Here is a 21,525-nt window from a genome sequence, read left to right on the forward strand (position 1 = left end):
AGGGTCCAGTCTCCAGTGCCTCCCGGCTCCCTGCTCTCTGACCTTGGACTTCCTATACTAAACTGTCATACACCTAGCACCCACTTGAGTCCCCTGTATGGTTTTCTTATCCCTTCTGATTAATTTCTCGTACTCATCCAAAGAGGAAGGGTAAAACATCAAGCGGTAAGTTATGGAGGCTCTGAAGCCAGTGGGATTCAAACTCAGACCTTCACATCTTTTTTTAAAAAATATGTTTTTATTGATTTCAGAGAGGAAGGAAGAGGGAGAGAGAGAGATGGAAACACCAATGATGAGAGAGAATCATTGATCAGCTGCCTCCTGCAAGCCTCCCACCGGGGATCGAGCCCACAGCCCCCGCATATGCCCTTGACTGGAATCGAACCTGGGACCCTTCAGTCCTCAGGCCCCACGCTCTATCCATTGAGCCAAACCGGCTAGGGCAGACCTTCACATCTTATTAGCTATGTGACCTTGGACACTTCGCTGACTTCTGAAGGCCTCAGTTTCCTCATATGTAAGCAGAGGACAGAAACATCTCCCTTATTAGGTTACTGTGAGGAATAAGTGAATTAAGAAGGTAAAAGGACCTAGTATCATGCCTAAAACATCGTAGGTGCTCAATAAATATGGCTTTCCTTCCTAATCAGGCGGCAGGACTGCTGGCTGGTCCTCGCTCCTGCTGTGTCTTACTAACAGAAACGTCATCCCAGGGTTTTCTTGGGTTTCCAGAGAACCTTAGGTGGAGCATGGTACAAGAGCAGGTGTTGTTGGGCAGACCCAGGTATGACTCTCACCGCTGCCATTTGGGCAGTTTATTTAATTCTTGGCTGAGTCTCCTGAAAACGGGGATATTATTAGGATTAGATATAATGTCTGTAAAGTGCCTGGCATAGGAGGCACCTCATAAATGATACCTAGAATTATAGTTAAAAGATCAGAAGAGGCTGATGAGGAAAGACTGGAATAGGAGCCAGCAGCTCTACCACCCACTCTTAAATGTGCCACTTACCTCCATCTGCTTTGCCCCTTACCTTGAGCTAGAACTTGACTTGAAGACTATGCTGGGAGTTGATTGAGATTATGGTACGACCTGGAATTACGTGATAGAAATAAATTTACTTAAGTATTTTTTCCTCAAAATGTTTTTCTTCTCATCTTGTCTGCCATAACCATGAAGATTCTCCCCTTTGATCAACCAGAATTCCTCCTCTTCGTGAGTCTTAACGGGTGGTCAGGTCACGAGTGACTAAAGATACTCTGGGACTAAAGCAATTGGAATTGTTTAGTTTGAAAGAAGACGTGGTGGTGACTGGAGGACATTAGCCTATAAGGAAATGACAGCCTCTACAGTTTCTATCAAAGAAACTTTGGGGGAGTAAAAAAAGACAGATAGTTGAGAAAGTAGCAAGTTCTAAACTGAAAAAAAAAAAGCGAACAAAAAGTATCCTGGATATAGGACACGTTTACCTATCTGTCTGTCTAAGTCAATTCGCAGAGATGTCCCTCTGGCAAATGCTCGTGTTTTCTGCATCTGGGAGCAGAAGTAAGACCGTGGGACAAGCAGGTGCGTGTGGAGAGCGAGGAGCCCATGCCTACGTAAGTGTATGTCTCCTCGTGTGGGAGACAAATCACAGGGACCTTTTATATCTCTTTGACAGCAATGAAACAACTCTACGTGGTGCATCTGGCCGGTTATTTCTTCATTCATGAATTATATTTAAGCCACACTGGATTCCTTGATGACATTCAGGCTGTAAGAAATCTTAACTTTCTCTTTGTGGCAGGATTCTGAGATACTTCTTTATTCTCACGGACATAGAGTTAATGCCTTTCCACCATTGTGTTATCTCAATTTTTCTATTTCTTCATTTTCTTCTATCTTTCCATTTTAATTTTAACTTTGCGTTTTTTGGCTCAATTGAATATTTTTAATATTTAGGTTTCTTTCTCTTAACTTACTAAGTATACATTCTTTTACTACCTAACGCCTTCCCAGAGATTATGACATGTATCTGACTAATCACTGGTAATTTTTCTTCTTCCAGGACAATGCAAGGATTTTAGAACTCTCAAACCTCATTAATCCACCTGGCTTATATATTATTGTTGTCATGCACAGTGCTTTAATTTTTTCAATTTATGACCCTTATGATAATATTATAACTTTGTAAAGTCGATGTTTGTTTAGATTTATCTCTACATTTATCCTTTTCTTGTCCTTTATGTTCTCCTACATATCAGAGCCACCGACTCGGATCATTTTCCTTGTACAGGAGGACCACTCTTTCTCGTTTCCTTTAGTTGGTGATGAATCATCTCACCTTTTCCCCCTGAAAATTTATTTCATCTTAATTTTGAAAAATTACTTGGGGATTTGCCTTATTTGGTATCAAGAATTTTATTATGAAACTATAGTAATTAAGGGAATGTGTTTTGGACAGGGATAAACAAAATTAAAGTGGAACGGAATAGAGATCTTGGAATGGACACAGCTGGAATTCTAATGCAAGCAATGTACTTTGCCACAACCTTAAATAGGACAGGAAGTAGGGATGGAAAAGAGGGGTCAAATGTATCAGATGGTGAAATACATTCATCCCCAGTCGATTGATCTTACCACCTTTTAACTGTTCTCGATGTGCTCTCTTCCTTCATAACCCATCTTGCAAGCATCTGCAGCCCCCTTACCCTCTCTCTTTATCAGGATCCCTTGGTAAAACCACAACCCTGGCTAATCTAAATTACCCAGCTACCGCAAGCTTCCACCTTGTTACAGAGCATGGCTGAAGGAAAACACGAAACCATCTGACTGGTCTCACCATGAAATTAATGGCCCTTGACATATATACTTCATGTAATAAGTATGCTTGTTATTTATTGTCTGCTATGTGGGATACAAGACTCATAAAGCATATTTAAAGCGAACAAGCAAGGAGCTAGTCTCAGTTGAAAGGTGTGGAAATGGATTCCTGAAGAGTCAGTGAATTTCCATAAACCTGAGACACAGTGGAATCAGGGCTCCCACCCTGGCTGTGTGACTCCCAGCTGCTCCTTCAGTATCCCTGGGGAAGACTAGAGGCCATGCCTACCTATATTTCTAGTCCCCACAGCACTAGAAGACTCATTAAATGTATATTGAATAGATCAATATTTGTAATCTATAGTATAAAAAATTTATATTGTAAAAAGTTTACTATAAGGAAGGGCCAAAAGAAAGGGCCAAAAGGAAGAACAAACTCCAGCTACCAACGTATTTAAAAATATAGTATATATCCATAATAATCTATAATAATAAAAGCATAATATGCTAATTAGACCGGACAGCTGAATGACCTTCCAGAAGAAGCAGGGGCTGCAAGGGCCAAGCCCCTTGCATGAATTTTGTGCATCACGCCTCTAGTTTAAATATAATACTACAATTAATATATTATATATTATTTATATTGTAGTACGTATGTTAATATCACATTTAATATATATAATTATATTTTAATATAAATTAATTTGCAGCAGTTTTCTCTGAAGAGAGTTTAATGGACTCATCTCTCCCTCCAGCTGAATTTAGCTTGATGATCATATGTTTTGTGGTCATTATATTGTATTTGTGGCTGTCTAACAATTCTCCAACTTTTTATCTCTGAAGATCAGTGGTTAGAGGCTATCTTCCACAGTTATATTTGTGCATGGCCATACCTACATTCTGTTTCCAAATTTTCTGCTACCAATACTTTTCAACCTCTGCCTAAATCTTCCATCTTCTCAGAGGATAAATCTCGATTTCTCTTGTCTTTATTTCCTTCAAGTCATGTTATCTCTTAAACTTTTCTCACAAAAAATTTTTTTAAATGCTTCTCACTGCTTGAAAAACAAAACAAAAATCCCTCTTCACCTTGGACCTCTTTCCTCCTAAAAATCGTTTCCTGTAGTCTCCCTCCTCTTTTGCTCATGATAAAATTCATGTAACTAATTTAGCCCCGGCATTTAGAAGGCATTCATAAATCATTGAAAATGAGGGAGGTGCTAATTCAGCACTCTCTTTTCCAATGATCTCGTTCTTACAGCCTCTTAAACCAGGATGGACTGGCAAAGGGGCCATGACCAAAATTAAAGAACCAGTTGGGAAGAATTTGCTATCAATCACAGTGTCATATCATTTCCACCAGCATAGAGTAATGACACACTGAGAGTTCAAAGGTCACATTGCCTAATGGAATTTTTGTGTTCGGTGAGGGTTAAGGGAACTGTTGGGTGGACAGGAAGGGCTGCAGGGTGCCAAGGTCAGAGACTAAATGAATAAGTATGAGCTAGGGTTACTATGCTTTAGGTCATTTATGTTGACTTACTCTTAAGGTCATTCTAATGTTTTTTTCAAATTAGAATGTTAGTTTTATTCAATTTTTAACTTTGGTTGATTGCAGAAACCACTCTTTTTTCCCCATTTTATTTAGTGTTGGTTTCAGGTGTATAGCATAGTGGTTAGATAATCATACACTTTACATAGTGTTCCCTCGATATATCCAGTACCCCACCTGGCACCATACATAGTTATAACAATATTACTGACTATATTCCCTATGCTTTACTTACGTCCCTGTGACTATTTTGTACCTACCAATCCATGCTTCTTAGTCCCTTCACCTGAAGGCTATTCTAAAATCATAACTTTTCAAAATATTGTAAAAGTTATTAATATTACTTTGCTACAAATTTAAATATTTGCTAACACCATATCAAATATCTATAAATAGCCCTAGCTGGTTTGGCTCAGTGGATAGAGAATTGGCCTGCGGACTGAAGGGTCCCAGGTTCAATTCCGGTCAAGGACACATGCCTGGGTTGTGGGCTCAATCCCCAGTGGGGGGCGTACAGGAGGCAGCCAATCAATGATTCTCTCTCATCATTGATGTTTCTACCTCTCTCTCCCTCTCCGTTGCTCTCTGAAATCAAGTAAAATATATTTTAAAAATATCTATAAATAATATAACAAAAAAGAACAGTAACTTCAGATTTGCATTTGATGTTAGTTCTCAATTACTCACAGCACATTTTCTTAGCCCTGAAATTGTGGCATCCCAAGAGTTCTTCAACCTCTTTAAAGGGTGTTGTGAAATGTTCAGGAATCTACTGAAGCAAAATTAACCTGGGTTTGTAATAATCTGTGTATCAGTTTGGGAACCTTCCTAATACAAGTAAAATCTATGATTCTCTTTCCCCCCTTCTTTGCTATCTTTTTAAAAAATTAAACATTTTATTTTGAGACACATAATTTATATAACAGTTGCAAGAGTAACACAGGGAGAGTGCCTGTATCCTTTATTTAGCTTCCCCAATGGTAATAGATTGTATTTTGTCTAATTCTGGTTCGTTTGCCTTTCCACATAAACTTTAGAATCAGTTATCTACATCTGTGGAATAACTTGTTTACTGCCTGTTACTGCCATGTAGTTACTGCCAGGATTTTAATTGGCATTGCATTGAATCTATTGATCAAGCTGGGAAAAGCTGACATCTTGACAATATTGAATCTTTTTATCTGAACATGTACTATCTCTCCATTTATTTAGTTATTTGATTCATTCACCAAAATGTTATCATTTTTCTCATATAGACGTTGTATATATTTTGTTAGATTTATATCTAAATATTTCATTTTGCAGGGTGCTAATGTATATGTTACTATTTTTTATTTCAAATTTCATTTGTTCATTCTGCTATATTAACCTTGTGTCCTCCAATCTTGTTAAAATCACTTATTAGCTCTAGGAGTTTGGTTTTTGTGTGTGTGTGTGTGTGTGTGTGTGTGTGTGTGTGTGTGTGTGTGGTTTCTTTAGGATTTTCTACATAGATCATCTTAACATCTGTGAACAAAAGCAGTGTATTTCTTCTTTCCAAATTTGTCTTCCTTTTTAAATCTTATTTAATTAGCTAGGACTTCCAGCACAATGTTAAAAAGGAGTGGTGAGAGGGGACATTTTTGCCTTGTTCCTGAAACTTAAAAGCTTTGAGCTTCTCACCATTAAGTATGATGTTAGCTGTAGGGTTTCTTTTTTTGTAGATATTCGTTATCAAATTGAGGGTATTCCCTTCTATTCCTGGGTTATTGAGAGTTTTTATCATGAATGGGTGTTGGATTTTGTCAGATGCTTTTTCTACATCCATTGATCTGATCATATATGACTTTTTGTTTTTATCATATGTAATGGATCACATTAATTGATTTTTTAATGTTGAAACAGCCTTACATACTTGGGAAAATTTCCACTTGGTCATAGTGTATAATTCTTTATCACAATGTTGGATTTGATTTGCTAATATTTTGCTGAGGACTTTTGCATTTATTTCATGAGAGATATTGACCTGTAGTTTTCTTTTCCAGTAATGTTTCTGTCCAGTTTTGGTATTAGAGTAATACTACCCTCATAGAATGAGTTAGGAAGAATTCCTTCTGCTTCTATTCTCTGAAAGAGATTGTAGAGAGTTGATATAATTTTTTTTTCTTAAATGTTTGGTAGAATTCACCAGTGAACCCAACTGGGCCTGGTGCTGTTTTAAGTTACTACTTATTGATTCAATGTTTTTGTATTTAGTTTTCAGAAGTCTGGTTATGATGTGTCTCGGCATGGATTTCTTTAGGTTGATTCTGTTTGGGGTTTGCTTATCTTGAATGCATGACTTTGTGGGTTTTGCCAAACTTAAGACATTTTCAGCCAGTATTTCTTCAAACACTTTTTCAGATCTACTCTCTTTCTCCTCTCCTTATGGGACTCTGGTGACGCTAGTGTTAAATCTTTGTCATAGTTCCACAGATCCCTGAGGCTCTGTGATTTTTTTTTTCCAGTCTGTTATCCTCACTGTTGCACAGATTGGGTATTTTCAATTGCTCTATCTCCCATTCTGCTGGTGAGCCCATTCATTGAATTCATTTCAGTAACTGTATTTTTTAGTTCAAAAATTTGCATTTGATCCATCTTTATAAATTCTATTTATTTGCTAAGATTTTCTATGTTTTCCAATTGTTTCTAGCATGTTTGTAATTGCTCTTTGAAGCATTTTACGATGGTAGTTTTTAAATTTTTGTCAGATAATTCTAACATCTCTATCATCTTAGTTCTAGCATCTGTTAATTGCCCCTTTTCCCATTCAATTTGATATCTTCCCAGTTCTTGGTGTATTGAGTGATATTTGGCTGAAAATTGGACATTTGAGGTGTTATGTTATGAGATTCTGGATCTTAATTTAAACCTTGGTTTTCTTGATTTTTGGACATTGCTTTAGCAGGGAAATGGGGTGTCATTATTGACTCATTACTGAGAGTGGGGATAGAAGTCCAGGTTCCCCATTTGGTCTCTACTGACACCTGAGGTAGGAGGGGTCCTTCTTGCTGCTCCCCACTAAGCTTCCACTGACACCCTCCTGGCTGGGAGGAGTATTCTTACAGCTCTCCACATGGTCTCCATGGACACCACAGGGTGGGGAGGTGGCCCTGTTACAGCTGTGCAGTGGTGGAAGTCCTGATTCTCCATAAGCCCCCTAGAGGGGAGGGAGAGAGCTGCTCATTCCTAACGGGGGTGGGGGGGAAGTGGGGGGGGGGCGGGGAGATGGAAAGACAGCCCCTCCTTAGCCTCCTCTGACACCACAGGGGCGGGAGGCAGGCAGTGAGGTTGGGGTGCCTCGGTACAGCCTAGCAAAGGTTTAAGTCGAGGCTTGCCATGCAGCCTTTTGTGCATGGGCATGGGTGGTGCCACCGTTTTTTTCTGTGATGTTTGGCTAGAGTAGAGGAGCTATTTTCTAAACATATTCTGTCTTGCGAGGCTGTCCCTTCCTGTTTTGTTGTGTTTTTGGCTAGAGAGAACAGGCTTGTTTTGTTTGTTTGCTGGGGCTCCTTTCTGTCTGTTACATTGACATTTCTGGGTTCTTGCCTTCTACAACTTCCAGTCTGAAATGTATGAGGCAAGAATAAAGCAAAACAAAACAAAAACAAAAGTGGAGAACTCACCACCATGTCCTTCTCTGGATTCCAGGGTCCTTCACTGGCTTGTCTTTCTCCACTTTTCAGGCTCACGTTTGTTTTATATACAGAGGGTGGCAAAAGTAGGTTTACAGTTGTGAGTACGTGAAACACAGACTTTATTCTTGTATTCTTATTTATTAATTATTGTATTATCTTTCCATATGAATAACTGTTAACCTACTTTTTCCCACTCCTGTATAATGTTCATTGTCTCTAGTTGTACTTAGCAGGAGGAATAGGAGCAAATGTATCTCGACACTCATTATTTCAAATAGACCACTGAGGTCTTTCAGGCTCAGGTCCTACTTGACTTCCCAGACTCATTCCTGTGGTGGCCACACCCACCTGAAACTCTGACCACCCTGAGTCACTTCCAAGTCTAGCCTTCCAGGCTTTTCTCTACTGCTCTCCACATCCACACCCTTTCTCTACTGCCCGTCTCACAAGTACTCAGTTCTCCAGGAAGCTTTTTTAACCTTTGAACTCCTCTCAGAAGTGATGGCCATCTTCTGGATTCCCCAAGAAGTCTCTCATCGTGGCACCAATACATGTTACTAAACATATTTCCTGTCTCCTACACTGTGAGCTTCTTGCCATAGCATCATGCTCCCACTATCTAGTCCAGTAGGCACCGAAGAGAATTGTTAAGTGAATAAATATAAAATAAAACTTCATGTTTATGCAAGAGAATTGCTAGCCTAGAAGAGCAAGAAAAATATAAAGGGAAGGCAATCAACATGTTTGTTTTGTTTTGTTTTGTTTTTTTGCTTATATTCTGTGTATTGAGAAGCATCTTAAAAACTTTATTATCATATTTAGTATTCAAGTCATCCAAACAGGTAGATGTTGAAATCCCTGAACTGCCAAAGAGAAATAAAGACTAAAAGAAAAGAAGTAACCTGCCCACAGAATCATACATGTTAACAAATCCGAAGCCAAAAGAGAAACCCAGGCTTTCATGACTGGAGAACCCAGGTGCTTCTCCATACCCCAAAGGATGACCGTTAGGTTACATTTAAGTGTAACTGCCCAGTGGAGAAAGTGAAAACGTGTACTTTACAACTCAAAGGTCACTTTTCCTATGACTCAAACACATTCTTTTGAAAAAACCCGGGTGAAAATATTTCATCATATGTCTTTGCCTCTGTAAGCATTCCTGCTTTTCTATTTGATATTCTGATTGTTCCAGAATCCAAGGGCAGAGGCCTTTCACCTTGGAGTTAGAAGTTCCAAGAGAAACAAAGACAGTTGCAGAAGGTGTTCCCTGAAATTTTTTTAAAAGAGCAAAAAATCTCTATTTTTTTTTTCATTTAACAAATATTTTTATTGAGGATTTTCAATGTGCCCGGAATTGATAGAGGTGTGGGATTATGATGGTGAACCAAGTACCCACTTCCAGGGTAACTCCCTCTCATTTGTCAGATTTCAGCCCAAATTATCATTTCAAGAGAAGCAAATATTTCAGTAAAGTTGAACCATCTGATTCTCCTATTTCTTTTTTCCTTAACTTTTTGTTATGAGATAATATACACTAGTGGGAAGTTGCAAAAATTGTAGTCCTATGTGCCCTTCACCCAGCTTCCCCAAATGATGTCATGTAGTAACTGCAGTATAAAATCAAACCTAGGACACCGGCATTGGTACGATACTCTTACCAGACGACTCCAATTTCATAAAAACATTTTTTTCTTTTACAAAGTTATGGGTGCAATTCCCATAAGGCCTTCCCTTTTATACTGTTGAATAGACAAGGCTGGGTCACAAGTCTTATGGTATTGATGGGTACATAAAGTTATATGGCTTCACATAAGCATCATTTTAACATATCATATTAACAAAGGACTTTTCAGATGTTAATTTGTGATCAAACAAAACTGACCCAAAGGAAGGCACATTCTAGATCAAAAACTTGGCAAAAGAGTAAACACTTATGGAACCTTTGCTATATGTTCAGGACTTTGCCAAACACAAGAACAAAGTGATGCAAAGACACGGTCCTTTCCTCAAATGGTTCACAGATGGGAGCTGCATTTGAAACAGAGATGTGTGCAAGAAAAATGAATAAAAAAGACATTATTGAAACCTGGACACAAATGGTTGCTTTGTGTGTCAAGGAACAGATTGAAACACATTTTGGCCTAAATTCAGATGTTGATTCTGGTGAACCAAAGAAAAGGGCCATCACTGTTTAGAATTGGATAGAGCTGGACAACCCTAAAATGCCACTGGGAAAATAAGAGTTGAACTCAAGCAAACAGCATCCTTGTTTAGTTAGTACCTGCGGCCACACTTTCAAATGCCTTCTACCATAATTTCCCCTTCAAGACATATGAACAAATCATCTTCCTCCTGAAACAGTTGATCTCCATCAATATCACAGCATTTTGCTAGGCAACTTTTATCATCCCTCCACCTTTCACGTCTAATCTCTGATGTTTCCCAGAACCACTTGTTCTTCTCTGTTCTAACCAGCCCAACTCAGAGCCTCATTACCTTCACACTTAACAAAAAAGAAAAGCATCTTGCTTAACGTCTCTGATTTGAGGCTTGTGTCAGTTTCCCAAGGCTATTGTGAGAAATAACATACATTTATCTGATGGCTTAACGTTATGGAAAACAGAATAGAGGTTACTAAAAAAATTAACAAGAGAAATACCATACCATACAGCATTCCCACTTCTGGGTATGTATCCAAAAACTAAATCAGCAACACCATGTTCCCTGCAGCATTACACACAATAACCAAGGTATGCAAACAACCTATGTCCATTGACATATGAAGGCATAAAGAAAATGTCACACACACACTCAACACACACGAAAAATATTCAGCCGTAAAAAGGAAATCCTCCCATTTGTGAAAACAGATGAACTTGGAGGACATTGTACTAAGTGAAATAAGCCAGAGAAACACACACACACACACATACACACACACACACACACGATCACAGCATCTGCAAAGACAATTTTACTTCTTCCTTTCTGGTTGCAATGCCTTTTCTTTGTCTTGCCTGATTGCTCTGCCTAGGACTTCCAGCACTAGGTTGACTAGGACTGTTGAGAGCAGGAACCCCAGTCTTGTTCCCGATCTTAGAGGAAAACCTTCCACCCTTTCCCCATTGAGTATGATGTTAGCTGTAGGCTTGTCTTTATAGTCTTTATTGTGTGGAAGTATGTTTCCTCTACACCCGATTTGTTGAGAATTTTTACCATGAAAGGATGTTGTATTTTTGTCAACTGCTTTTTTTTGTATCTATTGAGATAATTATGTGATTTCTGTCTTTCAATCTGTTAATATGGTGTATTACATTTGTTGATTTGCATATGTTGAATCGCCCTTACATCCCAGAGATAAATCCTCCTTGATCATAATGTATGATACTAACCATGTGCTATTAAATTCAGTGTGCTAGCATTTTGTTGGGAATTTTTACACCTATATTCATCAGAGATATGGATCTGTAGTTTTCTTGGTGTGTCCTTATTTGGCTTGGATATCAGGACAGTGCTGGCCTCTTAAAATGAGTTTGGAAGTGTTCTCTTCTCTTCACTTTTTGGAAGTGTGAGAAGACTTGCTGTTAATTCTTCTTTGAATGTTTGGTAGAATTCACCAGTGAGACAATCGGCTCCTGGACTTTCCTTTGTTAGGAGGTTTTTGATTATTGACTCAATCTCCTTACTCATTAGTCTATTCAGATTTTATATTTCTTCAAGATTCAGTCTTTGTAGGGTGTATGTATAATCTTACTTATCTATAATAATAAAAGCATAATATGCTAGTCAGACCGGACAACCTTCCGGACAAAGCCGGGGCTGTAAGGGCCGAGCCCCTTGCACGAATTTCGTGCAACAGGCCTCTAGTAATTATATAAGGACCTTTTTTTCTGTCTCCTTAACCATTTTTTAATCCTCACCCGAGGATATGTTTCTATTGATTTTAGAGAGAGAAACATTGATGTGAGAGAGAAACATCAATCAGTTGCCTCCTGTACACGCCCCCCAAAGGGGATCAAACCAGCAACCCAGGTATGTGCTCTGACTGGGAATTGAACTGGCAACCTTTTTGTGCATGGGAAGTCGCTCCAACTAACTGAGCCACACTGGGTAGGGCTTATGTGACATTTTAAACATCTGCCACCAGAAAATCAACTTTGGAGAGATCAATAACTGGGAAAGTGATTCATTATTGAAACAGAAAAAGAGTAATTGTATTTTTTTAAAGTACAAAAATATTAAAATCCTGTAAAAGTCCTTTGTAAGAGCAATGCAAAATATGTAATGTACATCAGAGTATACAGGTCACATTGTGCATCCTCTTGTCCCACCCAAGCCCACGAATCTTGTATCGATCTGTGTGGTCAGTGTGAGAACCATCATTATGTGCAAATGCAAGAATCATCAGAGTCAATTCCAAGAATGAAGGTAGATGGTTTTTTAGGACCCAGTGTGAAAATACATGTAGACCAGGAATTATTTACACTATTTAAGCATTCTCACAAAAATAAAAAATTAATAGTTTTTAAAGAAGTCCTTTTAAAAAATACAGATAGGATCTTCAATATTCCAATTAGGAGGTAATATGTTTACAGGTGTTTTAGACAAGATGACTCCAGTCATATAAAAGTTTAGTTTTATTATAGGTGCTTTATGAAAACATTCAGTACTTTTTGCTTCTTCTACAGTACTTTAAGCAAGGCAGTCAGTTGCAGTCCAAATAAGAAAATATACACAAAAGTTACACATTTTATTAACAAAATCTACTTTGAATTATTACATAAACTTCTAATGCAATTGAAAACATCATTTTATCCCACCTGATGGGTTCCTTTCACTATAAAGTCTTTCAAGACTGAACTTGGTGGGATGATCTTGTGTCAGGAAATATTACACAGGTCACTCTACATAGTGTTTCCAGTAAGTGCTCACTTTTTAACTTTGACTAAATTCCATATTTTAACACAAACATTAGAAAATATTTAACAGCTTATCTGGTTACAGTTCAGGAGCGCTTGGCCCCAGCCTGGACGCTGACCATGGAGAAGTAGATGCCCTTCTGCGCTAGCAGCTGCTGATGGGTGCCGTGCTCCCTGATCTTGCCATTCTGGAACACCACTATTAGGTCTGCGTTCTGGATGGTGGACAGGCGGTGAGCGATCACAATGCAGGTGCGGCCTTCTCTGGCTTTGTCCAGGGCTTCTTGGACAACCTATTTGATATTCATGGAAATGAATTCTGATACAAACAGCCCTCTCCCTTTATTTCCTCTCCCATAATAACCCTCAAAATGAATCTATCCAACAACAGGTTCTTCTTTAACAATCGTATCAGTGAAATGTAACAGGTTTTACAAAGCAAGGGATTTGGCGTGTCAGAAGATAATCGAATCCTAGTTTGGATTAGTTCTGAGGCATGAGTTACCTATTCTCAAAGACATGACAATAAACACAGCCCATCCAATCATTTAAGGACATGTGCTGGCGTGCCTCACTATACAACATCCTTCAAAGCAGCCCTTTGGTCCTGCTCTACCGCAAATTCGGGAAGATTGAGTACAAAGACAGCCTCCTTGCATTTTGGTCTTTTCAAGATAGGCTACCGCTCAGAACTAGTGTGCTTCCAGGTGCTGAGTACTCAACTTTTTCTCGAACTGAAACTAATGTTTACCTTAAGGTGCGGTCAGCTTTTAACATGGTAGTGCCCTAGCCCTTTTTTCTATAGCCGCTGAGGAAATGCCGCGAGTGGAAACGGAAACATATCGTCTCCTGAAGGCAGCTTCTTAGGTCAATACAGAGTGACCCAGGGCTGTTTTGCCTGGTTTGAGCTCAGTTCCCTTTACCAGTAATAACAGCTACAGGAAGTGTTTGAATTCCACTGAAAGGCGACGTAAGTGATAATCAAAACATGTGGCTGAATCCTGTCCTCGGCTGTGGAAGTTAGCAGCACACATTATATCTTAGGTCCGTTTGAGTAAGTCCAATTTCCATCCTTACCTTTTCACTCTCTGTGTCCAGAGCTGATGTGGCTTCGTCCAGAAGCAAAATGCGTGGCTGTCTCACCAGGGCACGCGCGATGGCAATGCGCTGCTTCTGGCCGCCGGAGAGCTGAGTTCCTTTGTCACCTACTCTGGTGTTATATTTCTGTAAATAAGGTTGAGTTATTATGAAAAGTAGAACTAAGATTCTAAAAAAGGGTTTGCTTACAGAAAAGAGGATAGTCACTTCCCTATGTACAAAGAAAGTTTAGTTTCAGAATAGGAATGGTTCATAGAGAATGAAACAAACACAGATATAGCTCCAAATGGCAGGTTTGATCTCTCTTCTTGAAACTAGAACACTTATGTCTTCAAAGTTATGTCTTAGTATAAACAAGTCAGCATGTCGAGGAGGAAGAATATTGTCTCAATCTGAGTCTCTTCCAGTCTTCTGGTTTCATTATATTTGGGAAAAAGATTGGTAGAAGGGAGGAAATTTGACTTCAATGGGCTCCAGGCATCCTCAGACTATGGCCCGCGGGCCACATGCAGCTCGCCGAGGACATTTATCTGGCCTGCCGGGTGCTGCTGCCTGTCCTGCTTAGCAGCCGACTCGTCCCGGGCCCGCAGTGCGCATAGGAATTTGTTCATAGTTGGTTTTTTTTAAACTATAGTCTGGCCCTCCAATGGTCTGAGGGACAGTGAACTGGCCTTCTGTTTAAAAAGTTTGAGGACCCCTGGTATGCATACAAAAATAAATACAAATTTGATGCTCATTGTATTTATAACCAGTAGGTGACGCTCTCTGCATTATTTTAAAGTGAGAAAGGGAAGAATTCTTAGGATGCTCACCTTTTGGTGTCTGTTTTAATAAAATTATCTTCCATGTTTCAACAAGTTTAATGGATGCTAAGCATTAAATCTGGCTCTCCCCAATTTTTTTTCACACACGTGTTGCCCACATTAGGTAACTGTCACTATTCAATATGATGATAGGAACAGATGTTAGGAGGGTACGTAGGGGAGAGCCAAAACAGGATATGAAAGCACGTGTAACCCTAGAAAACAATGCTATCTTATTTACAGGCCCTTCCCGGCTAAAATTTTAGCCAGAATGTAGGCTCTGATTCGGACACTCAGAGTTTGTAAAGTTCATTCTATATAGTGTTGCCTATTTTTAGTTGCTATACCTGCAGCCCTAGTTCTGTGGCACTCAGACTGAGGACTCCACCTGCAGATGGAATAAGAAGACTCCAGGTGAGGTTCCAGCCGATGCTTGGGGCTGGCCCTACCCCAGGGCTACATCTGCTGGGAGGCAGAAGCACTGTGTCCCATGTGAGTGGAGGGGTGACCAGGTTGCACTGATAAAGTATTGAGCCTGTTGAGGCAGGTAAAGGCAGGGCTGTAACCCTGCAGGGCGAGGCAGATCCTAGTACAAATCACTCAGAAGAAGAAGTGGCTCCTTAGACAGAAAACAGGACTCAAGGGATTTGCCTTCTCTTTCCTTGTCTGAGAAAAAGACCCACAAGATCTACTTGTGCTCTGGGTGACAGATGGAGCCCAGGAGCCCAGAATGGTGGGGTCCCAGTGGAAAACCAATGCCACAGGGCAAGCATATTAATTAGGTAGGTAATAGCTACTCTCTGTGTTTGTCTTTGTCAATCCCTAGCCCAGTGGTTCCCAAACTTTAGCCTGCGTCAGCATCACCTGGGCTACTAAAAACATCGATGGCTGGACTCCACCTCCAGAGTTTCTGATTCAGCAGGTCTGCGGCAGGGTCTGAAAATCTGCATTTCCTTACAAGTTCCCAGGAGATGCTGATGGTCCATGCCCAAACGTTGAGAACACTGACCTCGTCATTAGTAGAGGGGACTGAAACTATATTTTAAAATGTGCTAGCCGTGGAATGGGCCAGTTATTCACAGGTGGGCTAGAAGATGAAAGGCTGGGAGGGGGACAATGCCCTCTCCTGGGAACTACGGTGTGGTGGCAGCAGTTATCCAAAGAAGAGCCTCAGGAAAAAAAAATAGTGAGAAAGAGGGCCACCTGGTATTGCTATCCTTCCCCACGAGCAGATTGCCTTCCCTGCTGGTTTGATGCTACTGAGCTTTATTTCTTAGGGGACATTTCCTTATAATAAAGAGGGAAGAGGGGTTGATGAGTCATGTCAAGATTCACTTTAAAATATAGGATTGAAGCCCTGACCGGTTTGGCTCAGTGGATAGAGCGCCTATCAGATTGAAGGGTCCCAGGTGCAATTCTGGCCAAGGGCACGCACCTCGGTTGCAGGCTCAATCCCTGGCCCTGATGGGGGCATGTGTGGGAGGCAACCAATCCATGTGTCTCTCTTACATCAATGCTTTTCTCTCTGTGTCTCCCCTCTCCCCCTCCCACTCTCTCTAAAAATCAATGGAAGAATATCCTCAGGTGAGGATTAACAAAAAATAAAATAAATAAGATATAGGACTTACGAGGCTTAAGCGGGTGAGAAGTTCTGTTTATCTAGCTTCCCCGGAGGAATTCGGAGGACAGCCACGGGACAACAGCCCAGGGAAGATTTCAATCATCAGCCCTGTCAGCAGAGCTTGGGGCCCATGAAACGGGCCATGGTGAGAGATTACGCGACATTACTGCCACCTCGGCGGGTCAGCCCTATTCACAGAGAGCCTCCTTTCTGGCCCGGGTCCTGTCCCCTGGCCTCACTCCACAGGGAGGCTTGAGGCTTGGGGAAGAGCTGCAAGGAGGAAGGTTGGGGGATACTTGGGGAGGGAGGGCCATGCCTGCTTCTGCGGGCCCTGCACTCAGACTTGAAGGGAAAGGCCTCCCAGACATATGCACTGTCAGGCTTGTTCACAGGGAAGGTCCGCTGGGGTCAGGGGTGGGTGGAGAGGGATAGAAAATGTGGCCAGACTCCTGTACTCAGGTGTGGGTGTGTCTTGGGGAGGGGTGTGTGTGTGTATTATAGTTGCTCATTTTCCTTCACCTTTGGGAAACCAGCCCTTTAGAAATCAAACTGTAGGTCAGGGAGGCTGCCACGGGCTCCTGGACTCCCACGTGGGAGGGAGACTTACGTCAGGCAATGTCTCAATGAAGTGGTGGATGTTGGCCTCCTTGGCGGCCCGCACAATCTCTTCTTGTGACACCACCCGGCTGTTGTCTCCGTAGGCAATGTTCTCGCTGATGCTGCAGTCAAACAGGATGGGCTCCTGGGACACGATGCCCAGCTGTGCTCGCAGCCACTGGACGTTCAGCTGCTTTATTTCTTTGCTGTCGATGCGCTGAAAGCAGGAGTTCACAGATCAACCTCATGACCAGCACACTGGGCATCGAGCAATATTAATATCATTATCCACACACTAAAACTGCCAGCTGACGGTGAGACTACCTTTTCATTGCTGTTTTTTTTTTTTTATTATCAAGTTTTTTAATTATCATTTTTTAAAATTAAATAGGCCATAACTGTATGCTTTGAGGAGTTGTTATGTTTCTTCTGCTTTAACCTTAGTATTTGATATATGCAGGTGGTAGGTACAATAATGCCATACACACAAGCCCAAAATACTAATGCTCTAATCCATGAAACCCGTGAATGTTATGTCACAGGGCAAAGGGGAATTGTATCAATTTGCTCATCAGCTGATCTCAAAATGAAGAGATTATCTTGGGTTATCCAAGTGGGCCCGATGTGACCATAGGGTCCTAAACTATGGAAGAGGTGGCAGGAGAGTGAGTAGCAGAGTGTGCAACAGGAGAAAGACTCAATCGGTCATTGCTGGCTTTGAGGATGGGGAAGGGGCCAGGAGCCAGAAAAGGTCAGAAACGGATACTCCCTTAGGGCCTCCAAAAGGAACCCAGCCCTGCTGACCCCTTGATTTTAGCCCAGTGAGAGCCATTCTGGACATCTGACCTCCAGAATTGGTAACGTAATACATTTTGTTGTTTTTTACACCACTAAATTTGATGAAACTTGCTATGGCAGCCACAGGAAACTAATACAATGCATTGTATTTCCGGAATATTTCCTGGCATCCTTCTTCTTATGTATTGATTTTTCATAGGAAAAGTAGCTGAGATTTGATGGGGAATAAATAACTACTCTGACCACATAATAGGTTTGCAGGTCAGGGTTCTGATCTGCCCGGAGTTGGTTAGGATCAGGTTTTTGAGGAATGGGCTGCAGCAATTAAATGGAAGAGAAGTGAGTGTGGGAGGAAGGTGGCTGCTGTGCGCAATAGTTGTTGATGCTGGGAAAGTGATTTAATTTTCTCGAGAGTTTCCTTGTGGATAAAACGAGAATTGTCATCATTCCTAAACTCTTGGAATTAAGGATTAGACAAGATCATGTATGGACCCCCACTAGCACAGTTGCTGGGCACAGAGTATGCACGCAAGGACTACCAGCAATATGTATCTCTCTGCATGTGCTGTAGTTGGAACTACAGAGGATGGGTAGATGGTTGATGGATGAAAGGATGGATGGACATCTCTAATGCTGAGCCAAAGAAGTAGCAAGGAGAGGCTGGCCTTTCCCTGGTCATTGGCTCCCTGGATTCTGCTGTAGATGCCCAGGTGGTGCCCCTCACAGCCTTGCTGATAGAAGTCCTCACTCTCTGATGTGGATATGGCTGCCGCAAAGATCTGCTTTGCAGGAGAATTCTGGCATTTGAGTGAGAGAGCTGTTCATCCACTCTGATAAAGACATGAGTGACTCAGCTTCAAGCTTTTCTGATAGTGGTGATGAGTATATACCAAGAGCCATAAATACCCTCTGTATCCTGTGTGCCTGGCTGGGCACCTCTGGGAGACAGTTGGCCAGGGGTAGGGTACCATCTCTGCTGCAGGAAGACAGCTTCTGTTTGTGAAACTCGTAGATGCAGAATGGAATACAGCCGTGACCTTATTGGTACCTAGCCCAGTTGCCATGGAGACTGTTCCAAGCAACTATGCCCCAGGCTTCCTTACAGTGTGAAGTGAAGGCAGAGAGAGGAAGGAAAAACCATACAAACATGTGGCAAAACAGCAGACCTTGTTAAATGGAACATGGTACTTGAGAAATAGAAATCTGAGGAAAGAAAGAGTAGTTGTGTGTTTAAAAAATTTTTTTCCAGGTGCATGCCCCTGGAAGGAAAATATATACTGCCTAATATAATCAGACAAATTTGAATGATTCCAGCAGGTTTAAATGAGTTTCTCCATCACACTGAATACAATAACAGTCTTGGGCCTCCTCCTTCCCACACGATACACCAGAGTTGCAAACTATTTAAAATCTGTGTTAGCTGAAGAATTCTCTTTTTGGGGAAACATGTGTAGAAGCCAAAATGTAAAATAGATGAATGCAGAGCTTCTTTGTCTGAGGTCTAAGGAGGGGTTTGAGGGAAGACCAAAGAACTCTTGGATATCAGTGAGTACCGCTCATATAAATAAACACTTAATTAGGAAATCAAGTTTTTGGGTTTTGGTAACAGTGTCTCATTACTGAAAGATATTTTCTGTCCTGCCTCAAAAGAGAGATGCCCCCATCTTATCCCAGGCACCCACTGGGCAATATTTACACAATGATGACAGGCTTCTAACTGTATCCCAAGGACAGAGGGCTCTAAGGGTGGTGTGTGGGATGGACCAGAGATGGGAGAGAGGATAGGTCAGGGGAAGACTCAAATCAGAGGCAGTTTAACAGTGAAGCTAATGAAGGCCTCAACTGCAGGAAATGCTGGGTCTTGGACAGTGTTCTGCGTGGGAGGAAGGCGAGGCTGTGGTGAGGAAGCGCTTCCAGGTAAGTACTGTATTGATACAATTTGCCTAAAGAAGGAACCAGAATCTTTAAGTTTCCAAAATTTTGTTGTGATTTTTCTCACTCTAAGCAAATATTCACTTCTGTACCTAATTTTGTATTCATAACTTTGTATTCTTTTAAGTAGAGTCCATAAAATCGAATAACCTCCAGGCTCCACACAACTTGGAACCTCCCTCTATACACACAATTCTGTAGCTTCGTTGTTCAACACTCCCCACAATTTAACCAAAACCACTCAAATGGATCAGTCCAGAGGTTCTCCAACTATAAATGGCATCAGAATCACCTGGGAAAACTGTGAAAACTAAAAGGCCAGGTCCTAACCTCCTTGAATAAACCAGGTGGCTGTGTTCGTTACTAGCTCTCTGGGCCATTCTGATATAAACCATTTTGAGAACCACCACACGGGTAATGTTCATGAGATTTCCTGAGCTCAGGATCAAGTCCTTTTTTCAGTTCTTACGATCAAAGATCAAATAATGCTCAAATCCTACATCCCCATTTTTACAAAGTAATGAGGACTAATTACTACTAACCACTGAGTTAAGGGTTACTAATTGGTATTCATAAGCAAAACTTGGCACATGCACTAGTGTTTATTGGTGACACTTCCACTAAGTCTGGCTGCTATGTGCCCTTGGCAGTATTTCAAAGTTCTAGTGCAAATGCACAGGAGCAGATAAAGCATTCCTACAATAGGTGAGGACATTGCTTTTGGTGCATTATCAGTGTCGTCTTGAGATGGTTACTGTCCAATGCACTCAGCATTCATCGCCATCTTATCCTGTGTCTGCCCTTCCATAAATCAAGGGGCTGGAAGGCTAAAACTTATTTCCCAGACTCTCTTCTGGTTCTGGAAGTAACTGAGGTTCTACCACTGAGGAACCCTTTGCAAAATCTGGAAGGCAGAGGCCAATTCTCTTTAGCAGTGGTAAGCTTACACACATGTTCCAGCAGACGGGAGTTTTTGCAAAAGGCACACTCTGACCTTACATCTTCAAGTTTGGAGTAACTGTGACAGTGGCATAATTTACACAACTTCCTGGCCACAGGACCCCAGCCTGCGGAGCTGTGATTTGGCTGTCTTAGAGCACTTACTTTCTTTCACTTTTCCCTTCTACTCTTCCAGCTCTCTCAATGATTTTGTAAGCAACTGATTGCTTTTATTAAATACCTATCTACTTGGAATACCTATAGCAGTTTCTGTTTCATATGCTGAGTCATCACTGATATGATCCATGTTTTAATTATGCTTCCCTTTTATTTCTGTATGTGTAGAATAATTAATTAATTTCTTTACTTTCTTCTTGTTTAATATTGTACTGTTTACCATTACTGTTGTTTTCAACTCAACTCTGTTATGGAGTGCTATTTCCATTAAAGTGACTATGAGTGCAGTAGTGAGGCCATGAGAATTTTTTTGGCATTCCTAAATAGCTTATAATAAAAAAAGCATGAGCGGGGTGGGGGTGGTCAGGGAGAGGTCAATGGGGGGCGGGGGGAAGGAGACATATGTAATACTATATGTAATACTTTCAACAATAAAGAATTTTTTTAAAAAAGCATGAGCACCACAACTCTGGTTAAACCCACTATTTCAGCCAAACGAGCCTATATGGACATCGGGAACAAATTACTTATCAACCACAGCTCACATGATCTCTTGCACCAAATGGCATCTCCTTGACTGCTTACCCTCATACCCTTATGCAACCAGCTCTACTTATCCCTTAAGAACTG

General features: G+C 41.0%; 1 protein-coding gene across 1 annotated transcript in view; it reads right to left on the minus strand.

Annotated features, from left to right (window-relative positions):
• Positions 1 to 12,626: 12,626 nt before the first annotated feature.
• ABCB1 (ATP binding cassette subfamily B member 1) overlaps positions 12,627 to 21,525 on the minus strand; it is a 74,138-nt gene continuing 65,239 nt past the window's right edge. The window contains exons 26-28 of the mRNA XM_080667057.1: positions 17,060 to 17,266; positions 14,008 to 14,154; positions 12,627 to 13,223 (exon numbers count right to left, since the gene is read on the minus strand). Of these exons, the coding sequence (XP_080523183.1) occupies positions 13,017 to 13,223; positions 14,008 to 14,154; positions 17,060 to 17,266 (561 nt within the window). The 3' untranslated portion in view covers positions 12,627 to 13,016. The remainder of the gene's footprint in view (positions 13,224 to 14,007; positions 14,155 to 17,059; positions 17,267 to 21,525) is intronic.

Source organism: Plecotus auritus (assembly GCF_963455305.1).
Source record: "Plecotus auritus genome assembly, chromosome: 4".
Taxonomy (NCBI): Eukaryota; Metazoa; Chordata; class Mammalia; order Chiroptera; family Vespertilionidae; genus Plecotus; species Plecotus auritus.